The 25,435-nt window shown below is 45.2% G+C and overlaps 2 protein-coding genes across 2 annotated transcripts; one reads left to right on the forward strand and one right to left on the reverse strand.

The window, feature by feature from the left end:
- Window positions 1–247: 247 nt before the first annotated feature.
- Window positions 248–6,339, reverse strand: LOC128301182 (guanine nucleotide exchange factor subunit Rich). The gene is made up of 13 exons (XM_053037533.1): window positions 6,205–6,339; window positions 5,866–6,138; window positions 5,609–5,789; window positions 5,414–5,547; window positions 4,979–5,344; window positions 4,726–4,905; window positions 4,504–4,660; window positions 4,293–4,441; window positions 4,053–4,221; window positions 3,849–3,982; window positions 3,117–3,776; window positions 2,214–3,043; window positions 248–2,132 (listed from the first exon to the last, which is right to left on the reverse strand). The coding sequence occupies exons 1-13, from the start codon at window positions 6,337–6,339 to the stop codon at window positions 632–634; spliced, it is 4,869 nt and encodes a 1,622-aa protein (XP_052893493.1). The 3' UTR covers window positions 248–631.
- Window positions 6,340–13,764: 7,425 nt separating this feature from the next.
- Window positions 13,765–24,941, forward strand: LOC128303510 (uncharacterized). Its single transcript, XM_053040487.1, has 8 exons — window positions 13,765–14,021; window positions 14,079–14,825; window positions 14,902–20,467; window positions 20,540–20,745; window positions 20,840–21,124; window positions 21,210–21,487; window positions 21,565–21,667; window positions 21,737–24,941. The coding sequence occupies exons 1-8, from the start codon at window positions 13,765–13,767 to the stop codon at window positions 21,921–21,923; spliced, it is 7,629 nt and encodes a 2,542-aa protein (XP_052896447.1). The 3' UTR covers window positions 21,924–24,941.
- Window positions 24,942–25,435: the final 494 nt, after the last annotated feature.

Consider the following 25,435-nt stretch of genomic DNA (forward strand, 5'->3'; position numbering starts at 1 on the left):
TGATGGAATTCAAGTAAGTTTAATACAATACTACCAATTTTGAATCGATAGTTTCGTACGAAATTTTAAAACCTGAAATTAAAGCATTTACTACAACTGTCTCATTGCTTTTACTATGCAAAATGCTATTTCATCGCCAGAACTTCCAAAAAATTCGTTTGGCGGTACCATACCACATAATTTCTAGTCTATAAGCAAAGGTCATTAGTAAAGAAATAATCGAAATAACAATTTTCTTGTAATGCCAAATATTTTATTATAATATTAAGGGAATGTAATGGCAATCAAATTTTCTTAAAAATCAATATCCATAATTCGTCCCAAGCTTCGCTTGGTGTACGAAACCCAAGGCGGAAATTCGTCAAATAGCTAGAGACATTTCCTTTCCGTTAGAGTTATAATTTTATTTCCTATATTTAGTTATGAAAAAAACAGTACGAGAATTGCAAATTGCACCGCCAATGGACGGAACTAGTAATTATTACCGTGGCGTAACTACGATTAGTTTAAATATGCGCTTCATATATATTAAATATCTCGTTGCATTCTTCCCTTACGCTCCTAAAGTAGATTATAATTTGCTATAGCACCTTTCCATAGGTCTGCTCCCGCCATCCGACTTGAGTACATTTTACATAACATTGCACGTTCGTTCCGGTTCTTCCGAAATTGCGGTCGATGTAACTGAGCGGCTATCGCTGATTGACTTTCCTTGCGCTATTTTTCGTATATTGGCCACTTCCAAGTCCGATACAGATCGTGCGAAAGCGTGCGGCGTGGAATACTTTGCCCCGAGCGTATCGCGTTGTACACTGCCACTGCGCAAACTTGCGGATCCGTCCACGATAATTCGACTGCTTGCACTGATTGGACCACCGCTACCAGTTGAATGTGGTACACTTCCCAATGTACCTGTCGAGCCCATGCGTTGAGTGTTGCTATTTGCGCTAGAGTTGCCAAGGTGTCTGGTTTCGCCTTGCGTTTGATTGATGCCTTTATTGCTTCCAGAGCTAACACCCGACGCGGGTGCTTCTGAGTCACGGAATGTGTGCAGGCTACCCATCACAAGCGGTGAAAACGCTGACACACCGGTCACGGTGGTCGTATGCATCAGCGATGGAATGGATTCCTGCTGGATGACAAATTTATCCAACACCGCCAGCTGAGGCTGCAAGGCAATCATGAACGGCCGATATGCAAGACACTCGTTAAAGCTCCAGCGAGTCATATCTTTCAGACCGTTGCGTAGCTGCCGGCAAACTACGAGCGATTTCGATCGAATTGCGGCATTCGTTATCCTCCCAACAGAGGCCACATCAAGTAGTAGCACCGAGAGGAGAAGTGCAAATTCGTAACAGTTCGCTTCGGAGAAAATCTGCAGCAAGTAACGCATGCGAATTTCAAGCTTATGCTGCTTGCGTCGGTTCGATTTGCTCTGTTTGGAAATATTTTTTTCCATGGCTTGACTGAAGCTTTGTTCACCTAGTGTTAGGCTCATCATGCCAGTTGTACCGCATACCGTCGATACTTCATCCGGCCAGTTAGGTTGAGCAGCTTCCGACAGCACACTTGCCGTATCGTTCAGTGGCATAAGGTTCGCCTCGGCTGTTGTACCCAGTAACGGATCACCGACCGGAGACGCAAGCACATTGTCCTGTCGCTGTTCCCTTTGCCCTTGTATCGGTTCCACCTGCCTTTCTTCCACTGTTGTTCCAGCAACAGTTACCGAACCATTGGTGGCCATCGGACGAACAAACGACAAACTATTATACCCCGAATCGACGGTGCGTCCTGTATTTAACTCGGAAAGAGGCGATTTGTTCGATAGATTCGAAGAGGGCGACGGGGACGATTCACTGTGCAAGTGTGGTTGAGCTTTTGGATTTGGTAGCAGTGTTAGATCCAAACATGGTTTTGGCCAATCGAGTTCATCGTGCAATGATTTTAGTGCAATTACGAAATCCTCTATCCGTGCAGCACGATCCTTTTCGCGATTAAGCCAACCAACTAGATGAAAATCTAGGGTAGCGCTCATGTATCCGAGATCTTCCAGCTTTCGCAACTGTAAAAATCTACGTGCGTGACGCTGCAGAACCACATCGATGAAGAATTCTTCCGCCGTTGATGAGTCACTGGAATGGAAAGGAATTTCATTCATGCTTCACCATTACTGCCATTAGTACTGTGTGTCGAGAAGCGACTAACGCACTTACCATTCTTTCTGAGTATTTGGCACACTTTTCTTTCTGCGCAAGATTTGTCGCTCACCAGACGTATCATTGCCCGAGTTCAATAGTCCTCCGCCGGTTTGCTGCGCAGCTGCCGCTGCAGGATTGTTGAACATTATATTTTTCTCTTTGTTTACCACTGTTGCGGCACCATCGTTCGACTTGGGGTACGGAATGGTGGTTGAGAAGCTGCGCCCTCTCGCCATGCTGCTTCCTAAGATAAGACTCAAGTCTTCGGCATTTGGTGCCGGCGGTCCGGCTGCAATCAGTCCACCGAACTTGTTGCCAAACACGTATGATGAACGTGGAGATTCAACATCATTCGGATCGATCGCTCGCAAGAACCGCACCAGATCTTTTGCAAGCGGCCAATCCAACTGTTCCAGTGCCGTGTCCAGCAGAACCGTCGCATACTGTCGACTGACAGAGGAGGGTTCGAGGTTTTGCAGTATTATTAAATAGCTCGCGGCAGTATGCAGCTGCCGTGCTGCCATACACTTCTGAAACAGTTCCTTAGGTTTGCCGGCGCTGGAAAACAGGTATGGCCACAGTGCAATTTCTGTCTTGCGGGCACACTGTACCACCGTTTGCAGATAAACGGGAAATTCCTGAATAAACTCGAGCACGCTCGGTAATAGTGCATCCGGTATGGGTTCCTTGCTGGTCGCTTCCTCCTCTAAAACCTCATGTAGCAGCAGCTCGAGAGAGTGAGGAAAGTACGGAAGATTTGTGCAACATCGTGCAATTTCCCACGCATTGTAGCCAAGATTACGACGAATGAGCTGGCGCAATATTTGATGCAAATATACTTGGCTCTAGAAAAGAAAATTCGAAACGTTAGTGTCAGGTTTTGGTGTCAGGACATTAGCTTTTGGAAAAGTACAATACCGTTCGCTTAAGCGCATTGTATGGTAGCGAAAAATAGACTGATGGATCGCTGGTATAAAGCAGCGTGTCATTTTCGGCGCCAAGTATGATTGCATCCTCGAACAGTATCACCAACGGGTAAATCTTCAGCGTAAACGATAGCATTATCCTTTTGCTCATAAACGTATGCCGTAGACTGCGGGAGCCAGTTTCGCCCGTACGAGGAAATACCGGAAGCCACACGCGCATGCCATACCCACCACAATACAACCAAAGAGATTCCTTAATGTGCGTCTTGTTCGATTCCGACACCCAGATGCACTCTACCGATGAAGCCAAACAGGTGGACGTCAGCTGATTATTGGCACTGCCAGTGCCGTGGTGATGTTGTTGGTGATCCGTCTGCACCATCAGCACCCTTCCGGACACGTTCATGATCAACGTTTCCGAAAGAGAGTTTTCGTAGTTGCTTGGTTTCGTCATGCCTCCAGTGCCTGCACCTTCATGTTTAAGGCTCGTCATCAACACCGATATAACGCACGCTGGATGAATGCACACATTTTTGATATCATAAATGTGCATCTTTACTAGTTCCACCCGGTGATGATCACTTCCATTATAATCTTCTTCGGTTTGTTTAAGAGCAAATACTGATACGTGACCGTCGGAAGTGAAGACAACCTAAAAACATTTAAAATCACGAAATGGAGAAAATATATTCAGATAACATTATCGCACCACAATCCCACTTACCAACTGATCTTTGAAAAGGTTGATCAACATCACTGGGCTGGCACTTTTTGTAATCTCCGCAAATCGGTTGTCCAGCTTGTTTTCCCTTGAGTATATACGTAGTTCGTCGTGGAAACCGATTAGCGAATAACAACCTGCAAATATAACGTACATCTGGTTTGAAAATGTCCTCTACAAACACCTCTATCGAGAAATGCAAATTACCCATGATGATGAATTCCTTCCACCAAAGCAAACCGCCGGTGATAACAAAATCTTTCTCCTGTGTTTCATTGCCAAACAGTTTCCATTTACGAGTGTTGAAGGAATACAATGCTACTCCGGTTCGGCCAGCTACTGCCACATTAGTGCCCAAATGATCTATTGCGCTGTACTGTAAACGGTGGAGGGTGAACAATCGATAGTGTTAGTTTTTTTTCGTCCACCTTTCTCTGTTACACTCACTCGAATCGGCCAGTTGGAAGAGATGTAAGCAGTAGGAAGATTCAACACAACCCAATGTTTGCTCTCCGATAGCACGCTGTTGAATTTAAGGTAGGTGTCACCTCCGACGTTCACTGGATCAGGTTCTCCCGATGGTATGTATGCCGAATCTGCCGAATATATATTATGTATGAAAAGTACGTCGCTATTGTTATTACTATGAATTGTAAACCTTTGCCAAATTCGTCCGTTTTTCCGGAATAGGAAGTGTCCCCTTCATTGGTTGAATCATAGCTAGATTTATGGACAGGATAAATGTTTTGAAGTACGTCACCGTGGTTGATGTACAGCTTATCATCGCCTTGCAGTAACAAGAACGAATTATTGCTCTGTAACATTAAGAATACAGTAGATCAAGATTTATACGTCATGCGACGACACTAGCACTACACACCATGCAGGGATTGATCGTTAGAATGCTCTTGACAAAGTCTAATTGTACCAATACTGTGGCCGGAATGGATATTGGCACGTTGGATGTTTCAGCAGCCTCGTTTGTTCCATTATTTAGTGTAGCAGTGTGTTCGTTTGTCTGTCGTACCATGAGAAGTTGATAACCTTCAGTAGACCAATCCTGTAACAAATCCACGTTCGGTTACCAATTTTCTTCGCGACACTAAGTATATTTGGTTCTGCAATAAACTTACCATACTAATTACGTTAAAGGGATCGTTCTTGGACAAATCCACATGAAGCCCATAGTCCCAGGCTAGTGAGCAGAGCAACAGTGAACCAAAGGTGCTCCACAAGGATATTCCTCCGTTGCCCCAGGCCACTATGATAGCACACCCATCGGGAGTCCACTTCATGTCACGCACGTACCCTGGCGATCCCGGGAAGTCTTTAGCACTCAATGAGAGTTTATGTGACAGCTCCAGTCCACCGGTTAGATCATCGATAACGTACATGTTAGTTTGAGAGTTCCTTCGCCCGAACGCTATCAGACGATACTTGTGATTGATGACGGTACACGTCGCATCATCCACATTTTGGCACCAGATTCCTTGTACTTGCTGAATGAATAAGGAAGCAAACAAAATTTTGCATCTCTGCAATGCGAATAAGCTAGAGCTGTTACTTACGTTGGGGTCAAACTTTGTGTTGTTTGCGGTGAGAAATGCGGCACGACCATCATTTAAAGTAATGCCGAATCCGCACAGCAGAGGTGAATAATCAATCGAGGAAACATACACATTCTTCTCCAAGATTGGGACGGCTGAAAGAGAATCATCATTGCTTAATATCATATCCTTAAATGAATGAAAGTGCTTGCTTACCATAACTAACTTGCTGGTTAACGCTAAACGGGATTCGTTTAAGGTCGAGCGCATAATCACGTTCTTCAACGCCCTCCCAGTTAAGGCGGATGATTCGACCTTCTTGAGTGGCAATCACAATTTGATTTACATTAATGCACGACACACAACAAATGGGAACGTAAAGACAAATACGGTGTGTCTGCGAAATACAACAAGAAATGGGTTAAGATGTTATAAAATAGTTCCAAAGGAAATTACATAGTTCCTTTTCTTACCAAAGAAAGCTTCAAGCAAGGAATGGTTTCTTTTAAAAACAACTCGGCACTGTCCCGGCGCAAGTTGGCAAACGGTGAATCATTTTGGTTGTAGACACCTTTTGGGGTATCGTTCACGATAAGCGTGTACATAAACAAGGTACCACCTTGCGTCGTTCCGCCAGTAGTCACTAACAGCATACTGGAATCTGGTTTCCATTCCACATTCGTGTTCGTACCGTACTTTTCCAAACATTCCGAGTTTCTTAGTTTGGACGTAATTAGAACACAGGGCTGCAACACACAAATCATAACTCGTATTAAGTTCATCATCATCAGCACATGGAATGAACTGCTTACCTTCGAGTACCAGATAGCGATGGCATCTTCTGCCAGGACAGCAAACAAAATTTTCACCCGATCACATACAACTTTGCAAATAGTGCGATGCGGTCCACTATTGAGCACCCGTGGCCAGCCTATTGAGAAGTACATCTTTGAGAGGCTGATTGGTCAAAAGAATAGCTCACTGAATCCGCAATTCCTTAGAACAAACGATGGTAACGGTAACGAAACGAAGCAAACTTTATCGACATTGGCGATACATTTTCCTGCTACGAACTACTGTTTTAGTTCGTAAAATCCGTGAATTTCTCGTTCACAAAATGTACAAAAACAGGCAGAAAAGGAAGACGTCAGTAGAAAATGACAACAATGCACAACGTTAGGACGCCTTGTTTTGGTGTGGATCTTTCGACGACATTTCAAACAACGAGAATTTCGTTTCGTAATTAATTAGAAAACTAGAATAATTTATCTTGTTGAAATAATGCATTGCATGTATGTATTGTAACGAACGGAATATTAACATTTTTGAATCATATGTTATGACCGCAAGAGTGGCATTTTTTGGTTTGTCTTTTTTTAATAAACCTTCTCCAAGTAGAAAAATCAAGGATTATTTATACACTTGGTTACCTGCGCAAAATAATAAAAAACACACCATACCGATGAATTGGTATATTTAACGTTATAATTTCACTTTTACATCGTGAATATTTTGGGCGAAGAGCGAAACAAAATGATCCAACACAGTATTCAACAAGGCAATGAAAACACTCTGACAAGAAAGGAAAATAAACATTCAAAACATCAAGGCAAACACACCGCCATACGCACGCAGTACGCACACAGCTTGCAGCGAAGTTCCAAGTGGGAGAACGCAGTAGTAGTGATTCAATCGGAGAGCAAGAACGAAGAAGGACTTCTCTGCAGTCAAAATGCAGATTGGCTACAAATCAGTGGTTTGGTGAAGAAATAAAAAAAACCCCGTGAATCGATTCAATCAGTCTCGTTGTTATCTCATTGTGTCGTAAATATTCCGTTTAGTGTATTGTGGTGGTATGTGTTCGGGAAAGAATGGTACGATGGGCCGAGAATAGTTTCCGGACCCAAACCCACGGTACCTCGATGGTAAAGAATACGCGCACCGTACCACACGCGTATTGTGTGTATGCAAGGTGAATGCATGAGTGAGACCCCCGCGATTGTGTGGTGTGAAATAGATAGTGCAAAAAAACGACAACAAATGGAGCTGTCGGTGCATTATTCATCTGGAAGAGATTAATCGCAGGCTATTTAAGTACCCCGACGATTAATGGGATTCGAAAGAAAATGTTATTGATTATGTCATGATTCCGGGCCGCTCTGCGTAGTGCGGTGAACAGAATTCGTTAATTCTCTGGTGCATTTGCTGACACAAAAAGTTAGTAAAACACGAACTCCAAGCAGGTTGTACATTCTGCAAACAATCACGCCAAAGTCCCAGGTACGTACGACTTGCGAGATATATACGACTATAATTTATCCAAGTGGGCAAATGCTGCGCCTCTTCGCACACACCGACCGCTGCTGCTCCGGCAAAGGATACCAATTGCCGTAAAAACACTTGATAAATGGCCCTGTAGCCTCGTAAAACCGCCCCTCCCCGCAGTACACACCCGAAGCCGTCGGTCCTTTTCAGAATGAGGACGCAATCGTTTTTGGTACAGCCCGGAAAGTGAGGCCAAAGAAAAAAAACACCCATCTCTCCCAAAAACTAATGAATGCAGTGTGGATAAAATGGATGAAAACTTTTTCCCTTTTGGCTCTCTCTGGAGCTCAATTGATATTCTATTTCGCCGTCAACCGACGTACCAGCTCGATTGTTTCGGCTGTGTTGGCGAACGTGAAGAATTTGTTAAACGCATTTTTTTCTCCTCGTTTTGCTTTTCTGGAAAGGAAACTCGCCTTTCCGTTCATTATTATGTTCTCCGGCTTGTGTCTGCTTCGGTCCCGTCTCTATGCATATATCCCGTTTCGAAAAATAGATCCTTTCCCGAATGTTCGAGCAGCGTAGCAATGGGGAAAAATTTATGATTATTTGATCAGTGTTTTATTTTTTAATTTATGTAAATAATTCTTTATTGCACGTTTCAAAGCACTTGGGATGCGTGTGTGCGAGCGAGCGCGCCTGTCCGTGATGTGGGGCAGACGTCTCGTTCGTTCCTGCGTCAGGTAAACGAATGCGTGTATAAAAAGGAAGGTTTTATTAGCGCACCGTACACACTGGCCTGCGCTGGGGACGGCTATAATCGTATAATACCGCTTGCACTGGTGTAGGTGACATAAACACAGGTCTCGTTTTCGGTTAGTGCGAAAAGGACGGGGGCGAAAACGTAGCGCATGGTTGAGATGGGATGGTGTGTGGTATGCGTGACTTGCGATAGTAAAATAACACACCGGGCTCGGCTCTTTTCATGCGGTTAGAATGAGAGAGCAGAAGAATGAAATGGTATCTCGTTGTTTTTTCTTTCTTTCCTTCTGTCGGTTTCAAGCTTAACGAGCGGAACGAGATGGGTAGAGAGCATTAATTTTGTACCCATACCAACGCACACAGCACAATGAAATATGAGAGAATTTCCTATGCTCAAAAAACCCGACGGATACTATTCTATGCGTGTGTGGATGCGTCGAATGTCACTTTTCTCGATTGTCTGTCAACCAGCGGGTTGTTTTCATTTGTTTGTTTGTCAATGATTAAGACCAGAGTCAGATGCAACTACCCCCCATCCCCTTTTACCCCATCCCACTCGATCCCCAACGAGGGTCGATCTGTAGTTGGTGTGGCCATCGAAAAACCTGGATTCGTTGCACCGGAGCTATCGCAACCTATTTTTCTTCCCCAGTTTTGGCATTAACAAGCAAAAAAAAGGTCCTACCGCAGCAACCGTGTTATTATGTCCCAATAACGTTCACCGGGCCGCACTGCGCATGTCCCAATAATATCCGACTTGACAGATATTAATTGCTTTGAAGTTGGCCAACAATAGAGAATAAATTGAATTCAAAATTTCAAATTCAATTATGTATGCTTTTTCCTAGGCGTGTCTGGGAGTGTTATACCCTCGTAAGCATGGCGTGTGGAGACTGATTCGTTTGCTTCTCAGGTCTCAGTGAACGAACTGGAAGACGAAAACGGAAAGCCTTCAATTCCCCGGGTGGACTTTTGGAAAATGTTTTGTGAAACGGCCAAATGACTCTTTTTTCTTTCTGCTTGTGGAACATGATCCAAAGGCACATCTCCTGCAAAGACTAACGAACGAACGAACGAACGCACCCGAAAAAAGTGGCTGTAACCGATTGCATGAGGATTTATTTTTTAATAATACACGGTACGTTAATTTAACGATCTCAAACCTTCCCCCCTCTGACCAGATATACCGGGGTTTCGGTCGACCATTTTGGTTCCATTTCTCGACCAAACCCATTTCATGCAATGATTGAGATAAATTCAAGAATAACGATCGGCGCACACGGTCTGGAAAGCCACCTGCGTCCCAAAAACCGATGGGTCCATCGCCAGTCGCAGGTGATAGCGACCAAACCACTCGAGCGTTAGAATGAGACAGATTAAGAAAGAGAGAAAGAGAGTGCGAGAGAGAGAGAGCGTGAGAGAGCAATGTTTGCTCTTATGCTTTTCACCAACACATCGACGCATTCGACAACTGTTTCACCGGTGGTGTACCTTACCTCCAAAGTCTGTTGTTTGGTGCCATCTGTGGACGGAGGAAGCTGGCTAAGAACATTTGAAGGCTGCGACGGGGAATCTATTATCGCGCAGCAGACCCCGGCTTGTATTGCATACTTTTTGGGCTCCTATGTTATGCTATGTTGTTGCTAGTCGGACGGCTTGCCCTTGTCCAGCAAAGAGGATAGCACATACGCTTATGCAGTACGTAGTTCTTTTATGGTGCCACCATTGGATACTTCCAGCATTGCGTTTATCTGGACGTCACCAAAAAGGAATTGGATACGAACCACCCAAAATTCGTATCAGGATTGTCGATGAGATGTTCCTTTTGGTGTCTGGGATATTGAACCGTTCTAAACGCATAAATGAAACATTTTATTTCAAGTTAGTTCTTCTTGAACGGTAAAGAATCGACTCAATTTCCACACACCTCACTCTCTCGCAAACGGCGCAAGGTTTTGTGGTGCGATCAAATGATAGCTTTTAATCTTTGACATACACAAATGGGTTTTTATTTCCCTTTCGCTACACACAAACACACACACGCACACACCCTTGGTTACAGGGCGATGTTGGTTGTTTAGTTAGCAGCATGCTGCGATGGATTTTCTCGCTCGCAATAATGCGCGGCTGTATACCTTAGCTCTCCTTCTTTCGCTCACCGATTGCTTTTTTTCAGAACAAAACTCTCGAAGGCTCTACAACAGCGAGACGGCCTAGTGCAAACAGTCGGAAAAGTGGAACGATAGGGCAGGGGAAGGGGTTGCGGACGAGGAAGGGGATGAGAAGAACATGTGTTTACAATGCCCACGAACGAACGAACCTCCATCGCTCCGTGGCTAACAACAGCCGTTCGCGTAAGGTTTGGGATCAGCAGGAAGAGCATAAAAAAGTAGTGCCCAGCATGATCCTGCGGACGGTAGGGAAAAGCCCTCGTAGATGAAGATGACGATGATGATAGGTTCTTTCCTGCCATCACCTTTTTTTCTTTCCTTATTTCTCCAGCCCGTCGGGGACTGGTCGGTATTTATGTCGATTAGCCGAATCATCGAAAACTGACGTTTACCTTTTCTTTTGCTACCGCTCTCGAGCGGAATGATGTTGGTCGCAATATTAAAGTTAGTAACATTCGATCCAATATAGAATAACAAACTGTGGCCTAAGTTAATCAAACGAATGCGTTAAGTTTTCCGTACGAAAGTAAAATCCCTGGGCAAAACCAAACAATTGGATATTCTGCTTGGATATTTGGACGAAGAACAAGGGTACGCCACCGAGTCCTAAAGCAACATCCAAATCGATTGTTCATCAAATAACATTTGTTGGCTTAAATGGGTTTTACGTTGCTCCGTAGTGTGCCAACTCTCTTCGCACTCTGTAGCGTGGTACCGACCAAAGACGAAAAAAGAAACAACGCGCTTGTTTTCACTAAGTTTCCCATGTAAACATCAACTGCGCCGTCGCAATGCAATTTGAACGCCGTCTATAAATGCTCTCGCGGATCCATCCGTACCGATTCTTTTCGATCCATCCTTCCCACCGCACGGCGGGCTATTTCGCTTTCCTTATTCCACTTACCGTCCGCCTCGAACCATATGGCCAAAAAGGGAAGGAGAACGTGTGTGAATGCGTCTCCCAATGCTCACGTCGCCGCCTACTCGATGTGCAGGCAGAGCCGCCTCAGGAGCCGGATTTCGGCTCAACTTCTTCCTCAACCTCACGAGAGCTCATAAAAAGTAATATGCCTCCTAGCCTACAGAGGTTCAGGGGTGTACGGCAAAGCCCAAAGGCTGCTGTGGTGAGTGCCTAGAATGAATGACAGCGGAAGAAGCTATGTGTAGCTCGCACACATATATCGTCCAGGAGGGGATTCTTACCGCGATGGTCCTGTGCGCGCCGCACACACCATGGATGCCAGCATTCCAACTGGCGAAAGGATGATGATGATGCTGATGATGACGATGACGGTTCGACGGTGTTCGCACAACTACATAGGCGCTACGACGGTACAAGTGGAAATTGAATCGGCAGAATCGAGCATAAAAAAGAAGCCCCTTCCGAATACGACGGCGTACAGACTCATCTGATGTGTTGGATGGGAAGAGTAATCAAAGCACGAGTGAAAGAGAAGAGACCACCACTGGACTTGAACGATTACGATGACTACTTTAGATGTGTGTTTCCGTAGGATGATGGGAAGAACCGAACCGACCGGGATTATTATTTTTGTGTGGCATGGCTGCTGCTCGATTATGGCTCACATGGGGTTTTTTCTCGAACCCGTGCATGCCTGCCTATAGTCAGTCAGTTGGACTGTCTTGCATGGAGAGAATACTTTGCTGGGGAGGTACCTTCTGGTGGCAGCTTTACTAGCAGGGCGAACCCGTGTTGCAACGCGTGTCGCAGGAACACGCAATCGGACAGACCATTCAGTTCATTGCGTTATAAATGTACGTGCTTTATTACAATTAAAAACCATAATAGTATTACATGTGCGCACCGACACCATTCGAATATAATGCCCTTCTTCTTCGTGGCACGTGGAGAGTGACATTTTTGGTTGCCTGGTCCGCACACATACACCTCGTTCCCAGAGGAGATTGGAGTGGCCCCAACAGATGGAAATGGCTTGTGCTGTACCCTGTGACTATCAATAAAATTTGAAAACCCTCTCCCACAACCAATTCTCGACGGTCGGGGTGGGAGCCGTCCAAGTGCCGAAGTGTTGTTTTCCTCCATACCCGTTTTCTGCTCCGAAATGACACTCCAGATAGTGAGTGGACCTCGTCACGCGACACCACCAACACATGCCGGGGTCTGGGTGGCAGTAAAAACGACGATAATCATATCTCACAGTGCTCAATTTCCTCCACTTTCAGCTGGTCTCGGTTTTTAGTAGATCGATTTTAGCTTACCAATATATATACCCCCCCCCTGTAGGATCAGGTATCGGTGTGTTCAGGCGGATATACTTTGTAGTTTTTTGGGAGGAAAGAAAACCCGGCAAAAAGGTATGAACAAATTTGACTTGTACGAACAAACTGAAAGTGAATATTGAAATGTGTTGAACATTGCTTCGGAACACTCCAAATGTTCAATTCGCATTCTGAAAGACGCTCGGAACGGTGTGGTGTAGCCATAATTTGCCTTGGAATACGGACATAATGCCTGGGAAATGTTGTACATAATGGGATTTATATCAACCATTTATTCGTTCTTTTCTAATCAAACATTTCTGCTGATACAATGCCCCGGCAAGTATGAGATTTTACATTTTCTCATGAATCAAATCGATGGCCTAATGGTTAATCGAACATTGAATACTACCAAAATACTACAGCCGGACGTTTCGTTAGTTTTTTTTAATCCTCTTTTAGAGAAGTTTTGAATTAGTGTTGCCTTGGCGAAGTTGAAATGAGTGATTCAAATAAACGTATTACCCCAAATCCGTCCGTGTAGCTGAACCATTGAAGACTGTTTGATTGATTATATGTATTTAATTATCATATGGAATATTTGTACTAATCAACCTTTTCTTTCTTTCCTCTACCGTGAACAGATCAAATTATACGGGGGAAAGTAAGATCAACACTCTCTTGGAGTCGATTAAACAAGAATACGTACCAACAGGATGAAGATCGCCCGGTACCCGTTAGACCGTTGGTCTTCGAGGTTGTATAGGTCAAGTACCTAGAAGTTGCAGATTTCGAAGATTGGCATCATTTTGGTGTGGTTCTAGTAGAACGCATTCGGTGCAGAAGCGACACTTAAAATCAGTGAAAATCCTGCCCGAAACCTCTGCTGTTTCGTTCCGTGTCGTGGTGCCGCTACAAAACAGGAGCTAAATAATGTTTTACTGCAGCCGAGATCCTGCCAAAGCGTCCAACTGTAGTAAAAGTAGCAGCACTTCGGCAAAGTCTCATGGACCCTATCACCAACCATACTCGCTACTGGACATTACTGCCCGAATCGTCGCCCAGAATGAACCATTCCAGAAGATCGAGGAACGGTACGACCGGATCCCGGAACCGGTTCAAAGGCGCATTGTGTTTTGGTCCTTTCCACGCAATGAAAAGGACATCTGCATGTACAGTTCCCTGTCAAGGTGAGATTGTTGCAAATGAACATAGGGTGACGATCAACTAATTGCTTTTCTCTGTAGGGTTTCTTCCATTAACTCGGTGGAATCGCAAAGCCTTAGCTTCTGTACCGGATTGAAGTTGGTTGAAACGGGCTGTGTGGAGAACGTCCTTCAGGTGGGCTTCCATCTAAGCGGAATCGTGTGGTCACACCCACCGAACCAAATCGAACGTCACATCAGCGGACACAACGTAGCCGGCTCGTCTTCCGGAAGCCGCAATAATGAGCTAGGCTATCCACTGCCACCGGCAAACCAGAATATATACAACAATTACCATCATCATAATCATCATCAGCAGCCGCATCATCATCATGCACATCAGCATCATCCTGCCCACCATCACCACCAGCAGCAACAGCACCATCCACACCCAAACCATCATGCTCCGCCACTGTCCCCACCACCGCCGGCACCGGCTATGGTGCATCAAGTGCAACCACAGGGTGGTGCAGCGGGGGGTGGTGGGCCGGGACCGGGTGTTGGTATCCAGGTGGCGGCTGCTGCAGCTGTAGCAGCTGCGGCAGCCGCGGCCGCGGCTGCTGGCGTGCCACCGCCCCCGGGTGGCGCACATATGGTGGTGGTAGCACAACCGCCAATCGGTATGGCTGCCGCTCAGCAACTGCCTCCAAATGGGCAGCAGCCTTTCAACGGTGCCAATATGGATCATCGCGATGCATTTAATAACATCACGATCGGTGGACAGGGAGCTTCCAATGGGACAGGAATGGAAGAAAATAAGAAATTCAAAGTATCCGTTAGTTTCGATCGGTAGGTATTATGAGCGATGTTAGCGCACACAAATCATTCATTGAGTTTAGATTAAAATTTCCATTATCTATTACAGATGCAAAATAACATCCGTGACATGCAGCTGCGATACAAAGGATATATTTTGGTGCCATCACGTGGTCGCCTTAGCCCTGTACCGAATACGAAACGCTGATTCGGTGAAACTACGAGTTCCTATTTCCGAGACGCTGCTCCAGATGAACCGGCAACAGTTACAAAAGTTCATCCAATACCTGATCGCCGAACATCACACGGAGGTGTTGCCGACGGCACAGCGGTTGGCGGACGAGATTTTGCAGCAACGCTCGGAAATCAATTCCATCTGTGGTGCACCAGACCCTACCGCCGGTGCTTCCAAGGATGATGACCATTCGTGGCATCTGGATGAAACGCAGGTTTGCGAAGCGGTCAAGACGTATCTTGGCCAGGGTAGCTACTACTACAGCAGCAAGCATTTGAATTCATTGTTCGGCAAGGTACGAGAAATGTTACGTGCGCAAGACTCGAATGGTGCCCGTATGCTGACACTGATTACGGAGCAGTTCCTAAGCGATCCACGACTGGTGTTGTGGAAAAACCATGGCACACCAATGACGGAAAAATGTCGCCAACTGTGGGATCAACTCGGTGCCTTGTGGGTGTGCATAGTGTTGAACCCGAAATCATCACACGGAGAACGAATGCACTGGAAATCGCTGCTAGAGAAGTGGTCCAAAAGTGATGTGTGCCCACAAGAGGACCCGGACTTGCGGACGTCTCCCTCATCCAGCCGTGAGAGCGTACGCGATAGATCGAATCGAGAAAGGGAGCGCGATCGAAACAGATTCTTTCGCGAGAATAATCTACGCAATATGATGTACTACAATCACCACCATCAGCCACACCAGCACCAACAGCAGCACAATAATCAACCTAACGGTGGAGGTGGTCACGACAATCCGAATCGCAATCACTACAATCATCGCTACGGTGCCATGAAGCATCGCAATGGAGATAATGCGAACCGAGGTGGCAATAATCATCACAACGACCAGTACGATAGCTCCGAGACGGATTCCGATTCCGATGATGAGATGGATGATGCGAACGAGGATGAGGGTGCTGGTAACAATGGGCAGGACGAAGAGGAAGACGGCAATGAGAATGGCGGGGCAATCAATGATCATGATGACGAAGACGACCACCATCATGAGGATGACGAAGCGGATAGGCGCAGAGAAGACGAAAACGGTATGGAGGAAGATGTAGTCGATCAAGTGCATAATATTCTACAGGACATTAACTTTGCCGATGGAGCGGAGCCGGGTCCGAGTAGGGAGCATCGGGACGAAGATAGAGAGGTACGCGATTTCATGAACCTCAACCTGATGAATGTTCAGGAAGAAGAACATCGGTTGCCAGAAATGATGCCAGAAAATGACGATAGCTCACGAGAATCGATGGATGTTGATGGGGCTGGTATCGGTACTTCGTCGTCCAGTGGCGTCGTCGGTAGAGTAACTGGAACCGTCAGTAGTGGTGGTGCTGGTGGTAGCTCCAAATCTGGAACAGGAAATGTGGGTTTCTTCCAGAGTCCGTGCATCTGTGGGGAGGATAAATGCGAATGCAATCGGCCAGTATTTTTGGACGATATCAAGCCGAAGAAATTCTTCGACTGTGTCGCAGCGGCTGGTGGTAGCAGTGTATCAATAGCGACCAGTGTCGGTGCGCGTAATTTCGATGTGAACGAAGATGCCAATCAGGATTGCATTGAGCTATCGAAGGATATCGATATGGCGGTAACGAGTGGAACGTCTACCGTTGGTACATTGAAGCTGCGGTCGAGCGATGAAGCAATCGAAACGATTGCCGGAACTTCTTTCTCGTCCTCGTCCTCATCCTCTTCCTCCTCCAATTCGTCGATGGTTGATGATCACCAGAAAGAGGTAGAGCTGGACTTTGAGAAACCCGGACCATCGGGATTGAATCATCGCCGTATCGATCCTTTAGAGGTAGAAACGAATCCCCCTTCTGGAATGTCTTCCAACTCAGCTTTAAATAACGATGCTACCCGTCTGGCACACGATGATTGCGATGAATGTGAAGAACAAGACAAAAACAAACCCGTGTGCAAAAAAGCAACCGAAGACGATTATGAAGCGGGACCCAGCACGATTTCTTCTTCCCATGCGGTTAAGAAAGCAAAGGAATCAACAGCAAAGGATGATGTGGATGAAATGGATCTGGACCCGGAAGCTGGACCCAGCTCAAGGCGCATTAGCACGGACGACGGATCAGCGGTGGCCGGTGGTTCGGGTTTGAACGGCAATGCATCCGTGGAAGCGCGCGTTAAGCCGGTAAATGTTGGTGATGGAAACGCGGCTGGTAGCGGACGTCCATGTAAGCGTCTCAAGCTAAACAATGGTTCGTGGGTGAGCAAAAATGGAAACAAAACACCTCGTACCATTTTCCATAAAGCGCTCGATGCAGTGAACATGTCGTGGGAAAATGAACACCTGAAACGCATCCTAGAGTCCGACAGTTATAAGCTTTCCAGTCGCAATTCGGTGCAAATTGCCGGTTCTAGTAAGGCCCCGGTAGCGAACCACCCGAGCGTAAAGTCTAACTTCAATGCAAACGGTCAGCCGTTATGGCACGAGAAGATTTCTATGACGGCAGCTAGAATCGATTCGTTGCGTTCGCATGGTCACATGGAAGCCGCACTCAGACTGTCGGTCAGCGTTGTACGAACGATGCGTGAAATTCAGCGCGAAGCGCAAGCACTATGGCTTCGTCACAAACCAAAGTTACCTCCCACTCAAGCAAGCAATGTGGAACAGCCCGTTCCGGGACCTTCCAATTCCGGTGCAGGTTCTTCAAACGCGGCAGGGCCTCGCTGTAATTGTGGGCCTTCGAAGGTTACACCAGCAGAGTCGTCATCGTGCAGAAAAGAGTCCAGCGCCACGAAACATATGCACCATTCCCTGTTACCTCCGCCTCCGCCACCGTTACCATCATCTTCATCCGCTTCAATTCAGCAGCAGCAAATTATGCAGCAACATCAACAGCACCAGCAACATCCAAGTCAGCATCATCATCAGCATCAGCATTTGTTGCAACAGCAACACCAACCACAGGCATCCACATCCTCTGGAATAAAGGCTGGATGCCAGTGCCAGTCACACCGTCATCAGTCACAAAGCTCAACACCCCACTTTCCGCTTCCACCGCCTGCGCCAATGATGCCGCCAGATCTACATGCATCCCATGCGCCCCCAGTGCCGGCAATGAAAAAGGATTGTTCCAAGTGCATTCAAATTAAATGTTACTACGAATCGGTGGGTTCTGGTGGATCTTCACTGAAGCATAATGGTCCACCGATGGCTGGTCCCTCGCACGCCAGTGTCAACAATACCCATCACAGCCATCATCCTCCGGCTCCTCCAGCACCGCCAATGTCTTCGGCATCGAGTGCGGTTTCCCAGCAGCAACGAATGCATCGTAACTCAAGTGGGATGATATGCAGCTCGGCGAAATGCAATCATTTCATTGCCACTGGTCCGAATGGTCCTGGTATAATTCAGCCAGCTCCACATGACCTATATCGTAAAATACCGCATTGCTCTACAAGCTCTTCGCAACAGGCCCAACAACCTCACTGCAGTCGCGATTTTCGGTACATGAAGTTCCCAAATGTTCCACCAAACCATCAACACCACCATCACAACCATCATCATCAGCAACACCATCATCATCATCATCACCAGCAGCAACAACTTCAAAACCAGCACCACGCATCTACGGGAGCAGGAATGATCGTTCCTGTGGGGATTCGTCATCCTCCTCCTCCTGCATGTCCAGTACCGGGCCCATCGACATCTCGAGCGCACGGCGCAGTCGTGCCTTCAGATTCATCGATGTCCGCCACGAGCACACAGTCATCGGTAACAGTGACGACGGTCTCCTCACACACCATATCCGGTAGCTCCAATGCTGCTGGTTCAATTGTAACCTCTGCTTCGACATCTGCTTCGACATCTGCTTCAACATCGAAGTCTTCCTCCGCTGCTTCGTCTTCATCATTTCAAGCAAAGTGCAATTGTCCAATTCACAAGGAGGATACATTGCCACCACCACCACCACCACCGACCCAAAGCCACTCCAAAGCACCACCACCATGTCATCCACCGCAGGATGCCAATGTTGGACTACCGTCTATGAGTACATCGGTGTCATGCTGCGTGAAGCCCATGTGTTGCTCTTTGGCAATGGCTCAGCATCATTCCCAACATAAACCGCAACCCCCATTACCTGGACCATCCTACGTTCCGTCTACGGGAATGTCATCGACGTGTGGCGGATGTGCAATGCATGCCAGTGGACCACAATCCGCTATATATAACAATGCAATGTATGGTATGCCCGGACCTTCCTCTTCGTCGTCTGTTTCATCCGGACACGGTCATCATGCACAACCGATGGCTTCAAGTTCGATGACGAAATCCTTTGATCGATCAATCATGGGTTCGTTCAGTGGTACCGATTGCGATATGATGTCCGTTCAGCATCATCAACATAAGGACGATTGTCCTATGGCGCTTGGAAAGCATAAAAATGCCATACCCGCTGCTGGTGGAGCAGGTGGTACCGGTTCAGGAAGTCATAGTAGCTGTACCAACAGCTCTGTTAATGCTTCACCGGCTGGTCCGAGCCGATCAAGTGCTTCGGGCGGATCTTCAAGTTCCACGATAACATCATCTGCTTTACTGGAGCCGATAAAAGTGAACCGTAAGCCAAACTGTCTTTCGAAATGCATCGATTGCAGCGTGGGATGTGAGGTAGAGTTTCCGCTTGACGCCATTGCGTGCATTTTCGATTGTCTGACGGAGGCATCTCTAATACCGGAGGCGGGTACTGTCCAGATGAATGAAATGAGCCGCATGGCGTATGATGCCGGTAACGGTGGTGTAGCCGGTGGTCCCGGTGGCAATGGTGCTGGAACTGCTGCACCGGAGGATGTTAACATCATCGCTCCGAAGTATCGGCACCTTCCTATAGCGGATTCAGCCGACAGACACGAGACATATTTAACACTCGCATTTGAAGCGGCCATTTTGGCGTTAAGTAAGCAACGTATTATGCCACACGGACTGTATGCGCAGCATGTGATCTGTAAGCAGCAGGATCAGCTGATACAGCGCCTACGAAGCATCGATCTGGATTCAGTGTTAGTAGGCATACTGCGAAAACTTAGCGTACAACTGCTAGATGGTGGTCCCACGAGTGGTTTGGGCGAGATGATACATCCCGAGTCGGTGCCGATGCACACGTTGGCCCGCTTTCTGTTTGCCTCGTTGCTGAATCAACATTCAGAATTGGCGTTCGAGATAGGACTGCGCGCAATGCGCTTCCCAATACTGGAGAATATCAACGAAGGTGCTTCTGTGAACGGTATAGAGCTACAGCATAACAACTTTATGCATTCACCGTATCCGCGTTGGTGGACCCTGGGACACTTGGAGACGCAACAGTGTTCGCTCAGTTCAACGATGCTGAGTGCGGCTAAGGGTGATACGAAGCGTCTATCTGCTGTGCTACAGAATGCCCGACGAAACATACACAGTTCGTCCCATCTGTTTAAAGTAAGCAGTCTTAATTTCAATGCGTGAATGGAATGGCCTCTGTGAACTCGTTTTTTTTTGTCTTTTATTTAGCTCGCTCAAGATGCGTTCCGCTTTGCTACACCAGAAAACGGTCCACGCAGTCAAACTCTGCTCGGTGTGGCATTTGAATTGGGCCTTCAGGTAATGCGCATGACACTCACGTGCCTAAATTGGCGCCGCCGTGAAATGGTTCGGTGGTTGGTAACCTGTGCGTCGCATGTCGGCATTGACGCGCTAATGTCCATCATGCAAAATTGGTAAGCAATCGCAAAGACTTGTCCGGCTCGTTTCGTTTTGTATATGTTTTAAAATTACGCTTTTCCCTTTTTCTCGTTTTGTTCTGCAAACTAGGTTTCACCTATTTACGCCAACGGAAGCAACGGGGCCAGTTGCAACAACTATCATGTCACATTCGACGATCATGAGACTGAATCTTAGCTTCCGCCAGCAGGACGATTTGTCTAACTGTGCCCGTACGTTGGCACTACAGTGTGCCACAAAAGATCCACCGAACTGTGCCCTCAATGCGCTAACGTTATGCGAGAACGACGCAATAGCCTTCGAAACAGCATATCATATAGTAATAGATGCAGCGACTCACATCATGACCTCTAGTCAACTGTTCACTATTGCACGGTATGTAACGATCAGCTACCGATCATTTTCATTTCACAACTTTTATTCATAACAATTTCATTCGCTTGCTCGTTTGTGGATACAGATATATGGAACACCGGGGATATCCAGCACGCGCATACAATTTGGCTATGCTAGCCATGAAAAACGTTCAACTAGCATATAATCAAGACACGCATCCCGCTATCAACGATATACACTGGGCGTGCGCATTATCTCATTCGCTTGGCAAGACAGAACTATCGAAGATGATACCGCTAGTGATAAAGAACGTGCAATGTGCAACAGTGCTATCGGATATACTGAGACGCTGTAGCGTTCCCACACCTGGGTTGCACAATTTTGGCGCACACGGAGCTAGAGGTAAGAATGGAATCAAAGCGGATTTTCGATTTGTTCAACAAGGGGAAGATAAAATATTATCGATCTTCAATCTGCAGGTAATAATTTGAGACAATGCATCAAGTTAAGCTATGATCGTGAGCCGTTAAATCAGTTACTGGAAGCAGCCGTTTCGGCATATGTCAATACTACGCATTCAAGGTACTTGTGGGAAACGAAATTAGAAATGGGTGGCGTCATTAATGCATACATTCTTTTTCTTTTCCACAGATTATCCCACATCTCACCGCGCCATTATAGTGATTTCATTGACTTCCTCAGCAAAGCGCGCGACACATTTATGCTAGCGCGCGATGGACCGGCCCATTTTTCGCGGCTAATCGAAAACATTACAATAGCCTACAAGGGCAAGAAAAAGCTGGTTCGGCAAGTTCGACAACGCTTTCAGTTTGTCTAAAACGAAACAAACAAATACCGAGCGTGCGTTGACACCACGCAAACAAATGCGCCATCATCATTTTGGTTCGTTTTCGGCAACTTTCAATATCAAGTGATTAATATTCTATTAGCTAGGGTAATGAATTACGATGCATCTTTTGTTGCATCTTGCGCTTCGTTTTGCGTTAGCATTCTTTAGTAATACCATAATTTCCATTTTGCAATGTGAGCAAGGTCGATCCACCGTACCGTTGTGTTGGATTTAAAGTAGATTTCGTGTGTAAACCAATCTTCCTGCCCCACATATTACCTAACTAGTTCCCGATGTTAGTAGGCGATAAGACTAGACAATGAGACAATGATTATAGCAGTATTATAATGTTAAATGATTATCTTTTTTTTTTGCTTTGCTCTTCTACAGCTCCTCGTATATTGTTCTTTATGTTTTGTAATCTTGTGCTTATTGTGCTTTCGTGTTGGTTTATTTTGTTATGTAAATGTTAGCTTTTCTTCCAAAATCGTTTTGTTCCACACAAAACGTATGCTTTTACTTTGTCAGTTTTTCACATTATGTACGTTGTTTATTTGTATAGTGGCTTTGAGCTTTTGGCTCCATTATGTTTCCTGTTTCTCTCTCGTTGTATGCTCTCTTTTTATTTCATCTGGGTTTCTGACTATGTCTTCTTCTGGTCATGCTCTGCATTTCATTAGCTCACTATCGGGTTGCATAGGTCCATGCACGCCGACACCGAAAGGCTATCTTTATGGTATAAACCATTACTTTTCGTCCGAATTTTGTCACACAATGATTTATACGCACAAATTGAACTCTTTTCGGAATCGATCTCAACTTATTGCATAAAACGCCACAGTTTAAGCAATGTTCCCCAGTGTCCGATCGCCGTTGGTAAGACCCGTTCTTGATTGCCGATTGGTTAAAATGTGTATAAAAATTTTAATGCACGGGCTTTATAGCTTGTTTAATGAAGAAGCTACAATTTTCCCAAACTACAGATACAAAGAAATAGATAATTATTCTACCACCATTCGCGAATCTTTGTGAATCGAGTGAATGAAACAATATATATATATATGCCAATTCGATAGGAAATAATAATAGAAAGAGCGAACAGTTGAATAGCAACTAGTGAACCGAAACAGGATTGCCAAAAAACCAAATAAACAATAAGGCGCAAATAATAGCGCAACAAGAAGCAGTCGGCTGGTTGTGTTGCAACTGAAATGTGCCAGTTGCCTACATTAATCCACACTTCAAATTAATCACATCCTTTAAAAGTCCCAATAGGAAAGTGTAATAAAAACGGGAAGACATCAGTTAGGACAGTTAGACACAGACAAAACAAAACTAACACATACATATGTTTAGCGAACCGATAAGAGGTACGCAAGTTAGACGATTAATCCCAAATATATCGCATTTATGTTTACGTGCCACAAAGAAAACAATCCCAGTAAAACAATATTGTGTATAGGACGGCTTTGAATGATTTTGTATAAAAGGAAAGAGCGAGATGATATTTGAGCACGGGAATGAATGGAAAGACAAGGATTCAGAGAGATTAATGCAGTGAGATTTTGTTATAAAATTAGTAATGAACGTTAAATGTATGCAGGGTGCTGTTTTTTGATATTTTTTTCGTTGGCCCTTTGTACTTGGTATTGGTTTGTAGTTTTCTATTGTTTTTAGTGTATGCGTTTCACTGGTGTGAAATTAATATTATGATTTTGTATCTACCTCCTAGTGATATAGAAGCATTTGTAACAAATCTTATTAAAAACTAAATCCGTTCCGTAGTCAAACAAAAAGAGAAAACAATTATAGCATATAAGCATAAGGCTCCCGGCAAAGAATCATTATAAGCAAAACCCTTTACGCGAAAACATATGCAGTGTCATTCGATTAGCTTAAAATTATTAATTCATTTAAAACAAGCATAAGAAAGGCTATAAAATGAGGCAACGGTTTTCAAACCAGAGCCATTTGCAAAAGTCTATGATAAAGAAATAATTCAAACCACGACCTTTTATATTCCTTTTTTTCGTGCAAAATGTATTGTTTAAGCAACAACATTGTATACTAAACATGTTTTTTATCAGTATTACGCAAAGACGCAACTAGTATAGATAGACAATAGAAGAATTGGCTTATCAGTTAACACAAACCGCAGGCAAAGTTATTTAAACTTGTTAATACGAAAGCAGAAAGCAGTGGCGGTGTAATAGATTACAAACATTTGCAAACGCGGCTGCAATCAAGAAAGACTAAAGCAACATTCTATACACACACACATCGCAATACTTGCGAAAAGTTTTGCTTCTAACTCTAATTTTAATGCATCGTTTGCTGCTGCTGCGTAGCGCGTTTCGCCAGAATTCGGCGTAAACCGAGTTCTGCAAAGGGTGGTGTGTGTGATGATGGTGAATATCGTTTCCTGCTTTCCACAACAACGTGGTCTAAAAAAGTAACTAACTAACAAATAGCAATGATGGTAATAATCACGCAGTAATATAATGATAATATGATAACGATAAATACATCAGTAAAAGCTTGAACTTGGCTTAACTAAGGCTAAGAAATTTGATCCTAACGTAGAACATAATGATAAGGCCGCGCCGTGTGTTTTTGTGGTACAGCGAAAGTGTGCGAAAGTCAAACCGCAACTATGAGGTCTCTTCCCTGTTCCCAACCAGACAGAAAGACAACCCAACAAACCGTAAAATACGCCAATACAGAGCAGCGGTCAACAACTAAAAAGCTAGACGATAGATGCGGGAAGAAGTTTGTGGCTTAAATGTTGAGAGTGTAAGAAAATCTCAGGACTGGTAAAACATACTTGAATTAACAAATTAGGAAACTTATGGAAAACTAGTAGAATATGTATCGTGGCTGCATAATAGAAAATATTCAAAAGCTTGTGTGTTCTGGCGCGTGTTACGAAACAGAGAAGACTGCACGGCGAACACCTATACAGCCAAATAAGTCAAACAAACAGGAATAAATAAATGATTAAAATAAATGCATACAACAATATCGTACCTGTTTTTTTTTCAACGACTTATTACCGAAAGTTGCGATCTCTAAAGCAAAAACTGATATATGTATGACTTACTTATCAGGTGCCTGTCGGTTTTGTGCCTGCTGCAGAAGTCCTCTAAACCTCTCACTCTCGGTCTTGCGCGCTGGCGGACGCTTTAACGCCATTATTCCAACTCAAATCCATGTGGACGACCTAAAAGGACTTTACGGGCAAGGTCGTCCGGTGTCCCATGTCCTTCCTGCTCCTGTTAACTATGTCAAAGTAAGATAATAGAGGAGTCGGTGCAATGTTGATGCATACGCCACAAAGATCGGAAAACTGGATACGCCCACGGCGCTCACAGTGGGTGGTTTGGAGGACTGCGCCTGTTGCAGGGTAAGACCAAGGTTGCAGTGCCTCACAAGTAAGTAGGTAAGGAATTACTCTTGATTACACCTTGTTTGTCGAACATCAATCTAGATTATCAATGTAC

This window comes from Anopheles moucheti, chromosome 3, assembly GCF_943734755.1.
Source record: "Anopheles moucheti chromosome 3, idAnoMoucSN_F20_07, whole genome shotgun sequence".
Taxonomy (NCBI): domain Eukaryota; kingdom Metazoa; phylum Arthropoda; class Insecta; order Diptera; family Culicidae; genus Anopheles; species Anopheles moucheti.

Excerpts from the sequence above, each read along its gene's own strand:
- LOC128303510 (XM_053040487.1), top strand. The coding sequence starts at position 13,765 with ATGTTTTACTGCAGCCGAGATCCTGCCAAAGCGTCCAACTGTAGTAAA. Across the intron at positions 14,826-14,901 it reads GTATCCGTTAGTTTCGATCG|ATGCAAAATAACATCCGTGA; the intron begins GTAGGTATTATG and ends TATCTATTACAG. Across the intron at positions 21,488-21,564 it reads TGGCGCACACGGAGCTAGAG|GTAATAATTTGAGACAATGC; the intron begins GTAAGAATGGAA and ends TTCAATCTGCAG.
- LOC128301182 (XM_053037533.1), bottom strand. The coding sequence starts at position 6,339 with ATGTACTTCTCAATAGGCTGGCCACGGGTGCTCAATAGTGGACCGCAT. Across the intron at positions 4,661-4,725 it reads TAACGATCAATCCCTGCATG|AGCAATAATTCGTTCTTGTT; the intron begins GTGTGTAGTGCT and ends TTAATGTTACAG. Across the intron at positions 2,133-2,213 it reads CCAAATACTCAGAAAGAATG|TGACTCATCAACGGCGGAAG; the intron begins GTAAGTGCGTTA and ends TTTCCATTCCAG.